A 12,540-nucleotide genomic window follows, 5' to 3' on the forward strand; every position below is an offset into this window, starting at 1 on the left:
CGCTCCCTCAGCACTGACCCTCCAACAGTGCGGCGCTCCCTCAGCACTGACCCTCCCACAGTGCGGCGCTCCCTCAGCACCGACCCTCCCACAGTGCGGCGCTCCCTCAGCACCGACCCTCCCACAGTGCGGCGCTCCCTCAGCACTGACCCTCCCACAGTGCGGCGCTCCCTCAGCACTGACCCTCCTACAGTGCGGCACTCCCTCAGGACTGACCCTCCCACAGTGCGGCGCTCCCTCAGCACTGACCCTCCCACAGTGTGGCGCTCCCTCAGCACTGACCCTCCAACAGTGCGGCGCTCCCTCAGCACTGACCCTCCCACAGTGCGGCGCTCCCTCAGCACCGACCCTCCCACAGTGCGGCGCTCCCTCAGCACCGACCCTCCCACAGTGCGGCGCTCCCTCAGCACTGACCATCCCAAAATGCGGTGCACACTCAGCACCGACCCTCCCACAGTGTGGCGCTCCCTCAGCACTAACCCTCCCACAGTGTGGCGCTCCCTCAGCGCTAACCCTCCCACACTGCAGCGCACACTCAGCACCAACCCTCCCAGAGTGCGGCGCTCCCTCAGCACTGGTTGGGCAACACTGCCTCCTTGTGGCAGGAACTGGTTAGAGCAAGTTGAATGGAATGAGGTGGCCTCGATTCGATGGTTTGAGATTGGGGTTGGCTGACTGACCTTGTCCCTCCCCCTCTCCACCCCCTGTTTCCCCACAACCAAAGATGATCTGGAACACCATTGTGTTGGAACGCGACATGGGGGCAGCGAGGTTTATGGAGCAGATGATCAGAGAAGCAGTGGCCAATTTTTAGTGACTTTTTTTCCTCTCTCTGTCTCTCTCTCCCTTTCCGCTGCAGCTCAAATCGAGATCATTCCATGTAAGATCTGTGGTGACAAGTCATCTGGGATCCATTATGGAGTCATAACCTGCGAAGGGTGTAAGGTAAGAGCTCTGGGAATTCATACAGAAGATGCAGGGGTGTGGGAGGGTCAGTGCTGAGGGAGCGGCGCACTGTGGGAGGGTCGGTGCTGAGGGAGCGCTGCACTGTGGGAGGGTCAGTGCTGAGGGAGCGCCGCACTGTGGGAGGGTCAGTGCTGAGGGAGCGCCGCACTGTGGGACAGTCGGTGCTGAGGGAGCGCCGCACTGTGGGAGGGTCAGTGCTGAGGGAGCGCCGCACTGTGGGAGGGTCAGTGCTGAGGGAGCGCCGCACTGTGGGAGGGTCAGTGCTGAGGGAGCGCCGCACTGTGGGAGGGTCGGTGCTGAGGGAGCGCCGCACTGTGGGAGGGTCGGTGCTGAGGGAGCGCCGCACTGTGGGAGGGTCAGTGCTGAGGGAGCGCCGCACTGCGGGAGGGTCAGTGCTGAGGGAGCGCCGCACTGTGGGAGGGTCGGTGCTGAGGGAGCGCCGCACTGTGGGAGGGTCAGTGCTGAGGGAGCGCCGCACTGTGGGAGGGTCAGTGCTGAGGGAGCGCTGCATTGTGGGAGGGTCAGTGCTGAGGGAGCGCCGCACTGTGGGAGGGTCAGTGCTGAGGGAGCGCCGCACTGTGGGACAGTCGGTGCTGAGGGAGTGCCGCACTGTGGGAGGGTCAGTGCTGAGGGAGCGCTGCATTGTGGGAGGGTCAGTGCTGAGGGAGCGCTGCATTGTGGGAGGGTCGGTGCTGAGGGAGCGCCGCACTGTGGGAGGGTCGGTGCTGAGGGAGCGCCGCACTGTGGGAGGGTCAGTGCTGAGGGAGCGCTGCATTGTGGGAGGGTCAGTGCTGAGGGAGTGCCGCACTGTGGGAGGGTCAGTGCTGAGGGAGCGCCGCACTGTGGGAGGGTCGGTGCTGAGGGAGCGCTGCATTGTGGGAGGGTCAGTGCTGAGGGAGCGCTGCATTGTGGGAGGGTCGGTGCTGAGGGAGTGCCGCACTGTGGGAGGGTCGGTGCTGAGGGAGCGCCGCACTGTGGGAGGGTCAGTGCTGAGGGAGTGCCGCACTGTGGGAGGGTCAGTGCTGAGGGAGCGCCGCACTGTGGGAGGGTCGGTGCTGAGGGAGCACCGCACTGTGGGAGGATCAGTGCTGAGGGAGCGCCGCACTGTGGGAGGGTCGGTGCTGAGGGAGCACCGCACTGTGGGAGGATCAGTGCTGAGGGAGCGCCGCACTGTGGGAGGGTCAGTGCTGAGGGAGCGCCGCACTGTGGGAGTATCAGTGCTGAGGGAGCGCCGCACTGTGGGAGTATCAGTGCTGAGGGAGCGCCGCACTGTGGGAGGGTCAGTGCTGAGGGAGCGCCGCACTGTGGGAGGGTCGGTGCTGAGGGAGCGCCGCACTGTGGGAGGGTCAGTGCTGAGGGAGTGCCGCACTGTGGGAGGGTCAGTGCTGAGGGAGCGCCGCACTGTGGGGGCGCTGGTGGGTCCGGGTATAAAGGCATATAGAAGTCCAGTGCCTCTTATTTTCCTTTCTTTAATTCCGGGCATTTGTTGCCTCCCCTAATTGCCCCTTTACGGAGCGTCTCACTTGGCCACAGGGGGGCAGTTATGAGTCGACCCCATTGCTGTGTATGTGTGTGTGTCTGGAGTCACATGTAGGCCAGACCGGGGTAAGGGCGGCAGATTTCCTTCCCTAAAGGGGACATTAGTGAACCAGATGGGTTTATTTTTTTACGACAATCGATGATCGTTGTCACGGTCGCCGTTACCGAGACTCGCTCTCAATCCCGGATTTTATTAATCGGATTTAAATTCCCGCCCGGGGTGGGATTCAAACCCGTGTCCCCCTCCCCACTCCTCCCAGCCTGCCTCTCTCTCTGAGTTATTAACCCAGTGAGGTTCCCGCTCGGCCCCAGCTTCCCACCGCCCTCCTGCCATGGTCGCCAGTAACGACCGTGTGTGAGGCAGAGCACTTTCTACAACGCACAGCATTGTGGGTACAGGAGCCGCCATTGTTGTCTGGGTGTCAGACCGGGCAGAGGAGCTGGAGGGGGGAGGACAGTGGGTGGGGGAGCGAGGGGGCTTGATCCACTGTCAGCCCACAGTGTGTGATTTTATTTTGCTCTCTCTCTCTCTCGGTCTCTCTCTGTCTCGGTCTGTCTCTCTTGCCCACTCTCTGTCTTTCTCTCTCTCTGTCTCTCTCTCTCTCTGTCTCTCTCTCTGTCTCTCTGTCTCTCTCTCTCTCTCTGTCTCTCTCTCTCTCTCTCTGTCCCTCTCTTTCTCTCTCTGACTCTCTCTGCCTCTATCTCCCTCTATCTCTCTGTCTCTCTCTCTCTCTCTGTCTCTCTCTCTCTATCTCCCTCTCTCTCTGCCTCTCTCTGTCTCTCTCTCTCTCTCTCTGTCTCTCTCTCTCTGTCTCAATCTTTCTGTCTCTCTCTCTGTCTCTGAGTCTCTCTCCCCGCTCCTCTCTCTCTCTGTCTGTCTCTCTCTCTCCCCGCTCCTCTCTCTCTCTCTGTTATCTCTCTCTGTCTCTGTCTCTCTCTCTGTTTCCCTCTCTCTCTGTTTTCTCTCTCTCTCTCTTTGCCTCTCTCTTTGTCTCTCTCTCTCTGTCTCTCTCTCTCTCTCTGACTCTCTGTCTCTCTCTCTTGCTCTCTCTCTGACTCTCTGTATCTCTGACTCTCTGTCTCTCTCTTTGCCTCTCTGTTTCTCTGTCTCTCTCTCTCTCTCTGCCTCTGTCTCTGTCTCTCTCTCTCTCTGTCTCTCTCTCTCTTTGCCTCTCTCTCTTTGCCTCTCTCTCTCTCTGTCTCTCTCTTTGCCTCTCTCTCTCCCTCTCTCTGTCTCTCTCTCTCTGTCTCTCTCTCTGTTTTCTCTCTCTCTGTCTCTCTCTCTCTCTGTCTCTCTGTCTCTCTCTCTCTGTGTCTCTCTCTTTGCCTCTCTCTCTCCCTCTCTCTGTCTCTCTCTCTCTGTCTCTCTCTCTGTTTTCTCTCTCTCTGTCTCTCTCTCTCTGTGACTCTGTCTCTCTCTCTCTTGCTCTCTCTCTGTCTCTCTGTCTCTCTGACTCTGTCTCTCTCTTTGCCTCTCTGTCTCTCTCTCTATCTCTATCTCTCTCTCTCTGTCTCTCTCTCTCTCTGACTCTCTGTCTCTCTCTCTCTTGCTCTCTCTCTGTATCTCTGACTCTCTGTCTCTCTCTTTGCCTCTCTGTTTCTCTGTCTCTCTCTCTCTCTCTGCCTCTGTCTCTCTCTCTCTGTCTCTCTCTCTCTTTGCCTCTCTCTCTTTGCCTCTCTCTGTCTCTCTCTCTCTCTGTCTCTCTCTCTCTCTGTTTTCTCTCTCTCTGTCTCTCTCTCTCTCTGACTCTCTGTCTCTCTCTCTCTTGCTCTCTCTCTGTCTCTCTGTCTCTCTGACTCTCTGTCTCTCTCTTTGCCTCTCTGTCTCTCTCTCTATCTCTATCTCTCTCTCTCTCTCTGTCTCTCTCTCTCTCTGTCTCTGTCTCTCCCTCTCTGTCTCTCTCTCTCTCTGTCTCTGTCTCTGTCTCTCTCTCTGTCTCTCTCTCTCTCTCTCTGTCTCTCTCTCTCTCTCTGTCTCTCTTTGTCTCTCTCTCTCTCTGTCTCTGTCTCTCTCTCTCTCTGTCTCTCTCTCTCAGGGTTTTTTCAGAAGGAGCCAGCAGAACACTGTGTCCTACACCTGCTCCCAACAGCGGAACTGTCCCATCGACCGTGCCAGCCGGAACCGCTGCCAACACTGTCGACTGCACAAGTGCCTGGAGCTGGGCATGTCCCGGGATGGTGAGTGCCAGATGGTGCCCAGTTCGGGAGCGCTCGGGCTGGGGGTGGCGGAGAGCGGGGGGGGTGGCTGGCAGAGGTCACACGGCGGGAAAGGGCGTCTCGTGCAGCCTGTCACGGTCGAATAGCCGGGCTGGCCCTCGATAGGGTGGGGATATAGATACAGATCCCTCTGTCAAACCTCCTCTAACCCTTCCTCCTGAGCCCACCAGGAACCATCCCAGCTCTCGAATCGAGGGAGCGAGGGGCGGTGGAGAGAAGGAGGCCATTCAGCCCATCGAATCTGCTTCACCAATCAATCTATCGTGACTGAAGGGGCACTGGGAGGGGGGTGCAGAGGAGATTCACTCGGTTGATTCCGGAGTTGAGAGGGTTGGCTTATGAGGAGAGACTGAGTAGACTGGGGCTACATTCATTGGAATTCAGAAGAATGAGGGGAGATCTTATAGAAAATTTTGATTTGATTTATTATTGTCACATGTATTGGGAGACAGTGAAAAGTATTGTTTCTTGCGCGCTATACAGACAAAGCATACCATTCATAGAGTACATAGGGGAGAAGGAAAGGAGATGGTGCAGAATGTAGCGTTACAGTCATAGCTAGGGTGTAGAGAAAGATCAACTTAATGCGAGGTAGGTCCATTCAAAAGTCTGACAGCAGCAGGGAAGAAGCTGTTCTTGAGTCGGTCGGTGCGTGACCTCAGACTTTTGTATCTTTTTCCCGACGGAAGAAGGTGGAAGAGAGAATGTCCGGGGTGCGTGAGGGTCCTTGATTATGCCGGCTGCTTTTCCCGAGGCAGCGGGAAGTGTAGACAGAGTCAATGGATGGGAGGCTGGTTGTGTGATGGGATTGGGCTACATTCACGAGCTTTTGTCATTGGAGCCTTTTTGTGCTCATCCCCAAACACAATGAGGCCTTTTTGTGCTAGGCCCCAAACAATTGGGGGCCTTTTTGTGCTAGGCCCCAAACAATTGGGGGCCTTTTTGTGCTAGGCTCCAAACACAATTGGGGCCTTTTTGTGCTAGGCCCCAAACAATTGGGGGCCTTTTTGTGCTAGGCCCCAAACACAATTGGGGCCTTTTTGTGCTAGGCCCCAAACAATTGGGGGCCTTTTTGTGCTAGGCCCCAAACAATTGGGGGCCTTTTTGTGCTAGGCTCCAAACACAATTGGGGCCTTTTTGTGCTAGGCCCCAAACAATTGGGGGCCTTTTTGTGCTAGGCCCCAAACACAATTGGGGCCTTTTTGTGCTAGGCCCCAAACAATTGGGGGCCTTTTTGTGCTAGGCCCCAAACAATTGGGGGCCTTTTTGTGCTAGGCTCCAAACACAATTGGGGCCTTTTTGTGCTAAGCCCCAAACAATTGGGGGCCTTTATGTACTAGGCCTCAAACACAATTGGAGCCTTTTTGTACTAGGCCTCAATTTTGTTTGTGGCCTAGCTCAAAAAAGGGTTCAAGTGAGGCCTACTTGTCTCTTGGTGTGACGGGAGGATGGAAAAGGCCCAAATGCTATAATTTCAACCCCTGGAATACGAGGTAGCTTCCCGTCTGAATTGCGAATTCACGTCCTTCTTCTTGTTTTTAAGCTGTTAAATTTGGCCGCATGTCGAAGAAACAGAGGGACAGCCTCCACGCCGAGGTACAAAAACATCGGATGCAGCAGCAGCAACAGCACGGCAAGGCTGGGCCCGCGGGCCAGGGTTACGGGGCCTCCGTTTCCCCGCACGGCCCCACCAAGCCCCCCCAGGGCCCCTTCCGCCCAGGCGCGGCCAAGACAGGGCCCAGGGGTCCGGCCTACAGTGCCTCGGAACCGGCCCCCTCCCCGGGGCAGCCGGGGATGCAGCCGAACGAGGGGAGACATCGAGCCTTCGGGGGGCAGGAGACGACCGGGGGGGATCTCGGCGCGCGGTCTGGCTTCGGACGGATCCACGGAACCACACTGCCACCCAGTGGACATCACGGTGAGTAGCTCTTCCTGCAACACCAGCCATCGCTGAATCCCCCTCACTATCAACATCCTGGGGGTCACCATTGACCAGAAACTGAGCTGGACCCAGCCATATAAATACTGTGGCTCCCAGAGCAGGTCAGAGGCTGGGAATCCTGCGGCGAGTAACTCACCTCCTGACTCCCCCAAAGCCTGTCCATCGTGTGTGGGCGCGTGTGTGTGTGTGGGTGTGTGGGTGTGTGTGTGGGCGCGTGGGCGCATGTGTGACAGTCTGCGTTTCTCTACATTCACAAGTTCTATTCCAACCACGGGATGTTGGGGCAGCGCAGTGGCACAGTGGTTAGCACTGCTGCCTCACAGCGCCAGGGACCCGGGTTCGATTCCCGGCTCGGGTCACTGTCTGTGCGGAGTCTGCACGTTCTCCCCGTGTCTGCGTGGGTTTCCTCCGGGTGCTCCGGTTTCCTCCCACAGTCTGAAAGACGTGCTGGTTAGGGTGCATTGGCCGTGCTAAATTCTCCCTCAGTGTAACCCGAACAGGAGTGTGGCGACTAGGGGATTTTCACAGTAACTTCATTGCGGTGTTAATGTCAGCCTACTTGTGACACTTGGGATCTGGGTGTCCATGTGCATAGATCCCTGAAAGTTGGCACCCAGGTTGATAGGGTTGTTAAGAAGGCGTACGGTGTGTTAGCTTTTATTGGTAGAGGGATTGAGTTTCGGAGCCAGGAGGTCATGCTGCAACTGTACAAAACTCTGGTGCGGCCGCATTTGGAGTATTGCGTACAGTTCTGGTCGCCGCATTATAGGAAGGATGTGGGGGTGTTGGAGGAGGTGCAGAGGAGATTTACCAGGATGTTGCCTGGTATGGTGGGAAGGTCTTATGAGGAAAGGCTTGAGGTTGTTTTCGCTAGAGAGAAGAAGGTTAAGAGGTGACTTAATAGAGGCATACAAGATGATCAGAGGATTAGATAGGGTGGATAGTGAGAGCCTTTTTCCTCGGATGGTGTTGGCTAGCACGAGGGGACATAGCTTTAAATTGAGGGGTGAGAGATATAGGACAGATGTTAGAGGTAGGTTCTTTACTCAGAGAGTAGTGAGGGCGTGGAATGCCCTGCCTGCAGCAGTGGTGGACTCGTCAACATTAAGAGCATTCAAATGGTTATTGGATAAACATATGGATGATATTGGAATAGTGTAGGTTAGAGGGGCTTTAGATTGGTTCCACTGGTCGGCGCAACATCGAGGGCCGAAGGGCCTGTACTGCGCTGTAATGTTCTACGTTCTAATAAGTAAACTTTGAACTTCAGTTCTCATCCAAGTACTGGGCGGTCAGGGGTCAGAGGTCGGGGGTGACAGTGGCCGTGTTACAGGGTCATTTCGAACGGATCTGTCCCAGTGTGAGGGAGGGAGGGTTAAGGCTTCTGAGGGTGGGGACAGGGTGCGCCGTCTGAGGGTGCGGGGTCGCGGGGTCACGGGTCGCAGGTCGCGGGTCGCAGGTCGCGGGTCACAGGTCACGTGCCCTTCTGACTGATTAATTTGACTCGTTTGACCCACCCCACAGATCACGTGATCCAGAATGTGGTGAAATCCCATCAGGAAACGTGCAGATTCCCCTCCGAGCAACTCCAGACCCTGTACTGGAAAATATTCTCTCCGAGTGAGGTGGAGGCCTACCAGAGAAAGGTGTGTAAACCCCTCCCCCCGACCCGTGGGAGCGAGTCCCACATTCCCCCCCACTCCCCCCGTGGGAACGAGTCCCACATTCTCCCCCCCACTCCCCCCGTGGGAACGAGTCCCACATTCTCCCCCACTCCCCCCGTGGGAGCGAGTCCCACATTCTCCCCCCACTCCCCCCGTGGGAGCGAGTCCCACATTCTCCCCACTCCCCCCGTGGGAGCGAGTCCCACATTCTCCCCCCACTCCCCCCGTGGGAGCGAGTCCCACATTCTCCCCCCACTCCCCCCGTGGGAGCGAGTCCCACATTCTCCCCACTCGCCCCGTGGGAGCGAGTCCCACATTCTCCCCCCACTCCCCCCGTGGGAGCGAGTCCCACATTCTCCCCCACTCTCCCCGTGGGAGCGAGTCCCACATTCTCCCCACTCCCCCCGTGGGAGCGAGTCCCACATTCTCCCCCCACTCCCCCGTGGGAGCGAGTCCCACATTCTCCCCCCACTCCTCCTGTGGGAGCGAGTCCCACATTCTCCCCCACTCCCCCGTGGGAGCGAGTCCCACATTCTCCCCACTCCCCCCGTGGGAGCGAGTCCCACATTCCCCCCCCACTCCCCCGTGGGAGCGAGTCCCACATTCCCCCCCACTCCCCCCGTGGGAGCGAGTCACACATTCACCCCCCACTCCCCCGTGGGAGTGAGTCCCACATTCTCCCCCACTCCCCCCGTGGGAGCGAGTCCCACATTCTCCCCCACTCCCCCCCGTGGGAGCGAGTCCCACATTCTCCCCCCACTCCCCCCGTGGGAGCGAGTCCCACATTCTCCCCCCACTCCCCCCGTGGGAGCGAGTCCCACATTCTCCCCCCACTCCCCCCGTGGGAGCGAGTCCCACATTCTCCCCCCACTCCCCCCGTGGGAGCGAGTCCCACATTCTCCCCCCACTCCCCCCCGTGGGAGCGAGTCCCACATTCTACCCCCACTCACCCACCCTCTCAAAGTCTTTAAGTAAACACATTACGCATTTCAGTTCCAGCCTCATCACCTCTTTTTCTTTGTGTCTCCCTCCCTCCCTCTCTCCCTCTCCCTTCTCTCCCTCCCTCTCTCTCTTTCCCTCCCTCTCTCCCTCCTTCCCTTCTTCCCTCCCTCTCCCCCTCCCTTCTTCCCTCCCTCCCTCTCTTCTCTCCCTCCTTCTCTCCCTCCCTCCCTTCCTCCCTCTCTCCCTCCTTCCCTCCCTCCCTCTGTTCCGACGTTCCCGCTGGTTACAGTCCACTGAGGAGATGTGGCAGAAGTGTGCGCATGGCCTTACAGACGCCATCCAGTATGTGGTGGAGTTCGCCAAGAGGATTGAGGGCTTCATGGGGCTGTGTCAGAATGACCAGATCATCCTTCTCAAAGCAGGTAAGGGCCCGGGGCCTAGTTAGCTGGGCCTTTTAGCCGAGGGAGAGCGAGGCCTAGCTTATCTGGCCTAGTTAGCTGGTCTTTTAGCCGAGGGGAAGTGAGGCCTAGCCTATCCGGCCTAGTTAGCTGGTCTTTTAGCCGAGGGAAAGTGAGGCCTAGCTTATCTGGCCTAGTTAGCTGGTCTTTTAGCCGAGGGGAAGTGAGGCCTAGCTTATCCGGCCTAGTTAGCTGGGCCTTTTAGCCGAGGGAAAGTGAGGCCTAGCTTATCCGGCCTAGTTAGCTGGTCTTTTAGCCGAGGGGAGTGGGGCCTAGCTTATCCAGCCTAGTTAGCTGGGCCTCTTAGCTGAGGGAGAGCGAGGCTTCGCCATGTCCGGCCTAGTCATAGAATCATAGAACCCTACAGTGCAGAAAGAGGCCATTCGGCCCATCGAGTCTGCACTGACCACAATCCCACCCAGGCCCTACCCCCATATCCCTACATATTTTATCCACTAATCCCTCTAACCTACGCATCTCAGGAAACTAAGGGGCAATTTTATCATGGCCAATCAACCTAGTTAGCTGGGCCTTTCAGCCGAGGGAAAGTGAGGCCCAGCCATGCCTAGCCTAGTTAACTGGGCCTTTTAGCTGAGGGAAAGTGAGGCCTAGCTGTATCCTGCCTAGGTAACTGGGCCTTTTATCTGAAGGAAAGTGAGGCTTAGCCATGCTGACCTAGTTAGCTAGGCCTTTCAGCCGAGGGAAAGTGAGGCCTAGCTATACCTGGCCTAGCTAGCTCGACCTTTCAGCCGAGGGAAAGTAAGGCCTGGCTACATCTGGCCTAGTTAGCCGGGCCTTTCAGCCGAGGGAGAGCGAGGCCTAGCCATGTCCGGCCTAGTTAGCTGGGCCTTTCAATCTAGAGAGTGCGAGGTCTAGCTGTATCCGGCCTAGCTAACTGGGCCTTGCAGCCGAGGAAAAGTGAGGCCTATCTGCATTTGGCCTAGTTAGCTGGGCCTTTCAACCAAGAGAGTGCGAGGTCTAGCTGTATCCGGCCTAGTTAGCTGGGTCTTTTAGCCAAGGGAAATTGAGGCCTAGCTGTGGAGGCTGCAAATTCAGCAGGGTAACAGGGAAGGCCAATGCGATGTTGGCCTTTATTCCGAAGGGAATTGGGGTTATAAAAACAGGAAAGTCTCACGAAAACAATACAAGGCACCAGTGAGACCACACCTGGAATACCACAAACAGTTTTGGTCCCCTTTGGCGGGAATCTCTGGCCTTGCTCGCATTGGAAAATCCTGCCTGAGGTCTACGGGACCTTTGTGTGGTCCGTCCCTCCGTCTGCGAGATTCCCGTGACGGGCGAGACGGTAAAACTCCCCCCCCCCTTTCCTGAGGAGAGATATACGAGCATCGGAGGCAGTCCAGAGAAGGTCGAACCCGGGTAGGGAGGGATTTCTTTATCAGAAGAGGTTGAGTCAGTTGATTTGATTTATTATTGTCACATGTATTGGGATACAGTGAAAAGTATTGTTTCTTGCGCGTTATACAGACAAAGCATACCGTTCATAGAGAAGGAAAGGAGAGGGTGCAGAATGCAGTGTTACAGTCACAGCTAGGGTGTAGAGAAAGATCAGCTTAATGTGAGGTAGGTCCATTCAAAAGTCTGACGGCAGCAGGGAAGAAGCTGTTCTTGAGTCGGTCGGTACGTGACCTCAGACTTTTGTATCTTTATCCCGACGGAAGAAGGTGGAAGAGAGAATGTCCGGGGTGCGTGGGGGTCCTTGATTATGCTGGCTGCTTTTCCCGAGGCAGCGGGAAGTGTAGACTGGGAGAAGCTGGGGTCCTTGCCCTGGGAGCAGGTTCTGAAGGTCTTGTTCTGGAACTTTCCGTGTACAGGCTCCTTGGAGGTGGTTCTGCTGAGGATGTGCCGTGTGTTCAATGCCAATAACAACACTGTCTTCTTCGAGGGCAAGTTCGCCAGCCTGGAGCTGTTCCGCGCACTCGGTGAGAAAAACCCTCTCTCCAGCACCAAACTTCCAGAACTTTCCCCCTCTCTCTCTGTCTCTCTCTCTCTCTCTCTGTCTCTGTCTCTCTCTGTCTCTCTCTCTCTCTTTCTCTGTCTCTTTCTCTCTGTCTCTCTCTCTCTGTCTCTCTCTGTCTCTCTCTCTCTCTCTGTCTCTCTCTGTCTCTCTCTGTCTCTTTCTCTGTCTCTTTCTCTCTATCTCCCTCTCTCTCTGTCTCTCTCTCTCTATCTCCCTCTCTCTCTGTCTCTCTCTCTCTGTCTCTCTATCTATCTCCCTCTCTGTCTCTCTATCTATTTCCCTCTCTGTCTCTCTCCCTCTCTATCTCTGTCTCTCTCTTCCTCCCTATCTCTGTCTCTCTATCTCCCTCTCTCTATCTCCCTCTCTATCTCTCTCTCTCTCTGTCGCGCTCTCTCTGTCTCTCTCTCTGTCTCTCTCTCTGTCACTGCCTCGCTCTCTCTGTCTCGCTCTCTCTCTCCTTGTTTCTCTCTCCCCTCTCCTCTCTCAGTCTGTCTGTCTGTCTTTCTCTCTCTCCGTCTCTCTGTCTCTCTCTGTCTCCCTCTCTGTCTCTTTTTCTCTCGGTCTCTCTGTCTGTCTTTCTCTCCTTGTCTCTGTCTCTTTCTGTCTCTCTCTGTCTCTCTCTCTCTTCATCTCTCTCTTTATCTCTCTCTCTGTCTCTCTGTCTTTATCTCTCTCTTTATCTCTCTCTTTCTCTCTGTCTCTCTTTCTCTCTGTCTGTCTCTCTCTCTCTCTCTGTCTCTCTCTCTCTGTCTCTCTCTCTGTCTCTCTCTGTCTCTCTCTCTCTCTGTCTCTCTCTCTCTCTCTCTCTCTCTGTCTCTCTCTCTGTCTCTC

General features: G+C 56.4%; 1 protein-coding gene across 1 annotated transcript in view; it reads left to right on the plus strand.

Annotated features, from left to right (window-relative positions):
- The window catches only part of LOC144490180 (nuclear receptor ROR-alpha-like), a gene marked incomplete at both ends in the record, with an annotated part of 13,282 nt that extends 1,555 nt beyond the window's left edge, over window positions 1–11,727 (plus strand). Inside the window, 6 exons of the mRNA XM_078207984.1 lie at window positions 725–945; window positions 4,542–4,683; window positions 6,266–6,640; window positions 8,189–8,310; window positions 9,560–9,692; window positions 11,564–11,727. Of these exons, the coding sequence (XP_078064110.1) occupies window positions 725–945; window positions 4,542–4,683; window positions 6,266–6,640; window positions 8,189–8,310; window positions 9,560–9,692; window positions 11,564–11,727 (1,157 nt within the window). The remainder of the gene's footprint in view (window positions 1–724; window positions 946–4,541; window positions 4,684–6,265; window positions 6,641–8,188; window positions 8,311–9,559; window positions 9,693–11,563) is intronic.
- Window positions 11,728–12,540: the final 813 nt, after the last annotated feature.

The sequence above is a fragment of the Mustelus asterias genome, unplaced genomic scaffold (assembly GCF_964213995.1).
Source record: "Mustelus asterias unplaced genomic scaffold, sMusAst1.hap1.1 HAP1_SCAFFOLD_2985, whole genome shotgun sequence".
Classification (NCBI taxonomy): domain Eukaryota; kingdom Metazoa; phylum Chordata; class Chondrichthyes; order Carcharhiniformes; family Triakidae; genus Mustelus; species Mustelus asterias.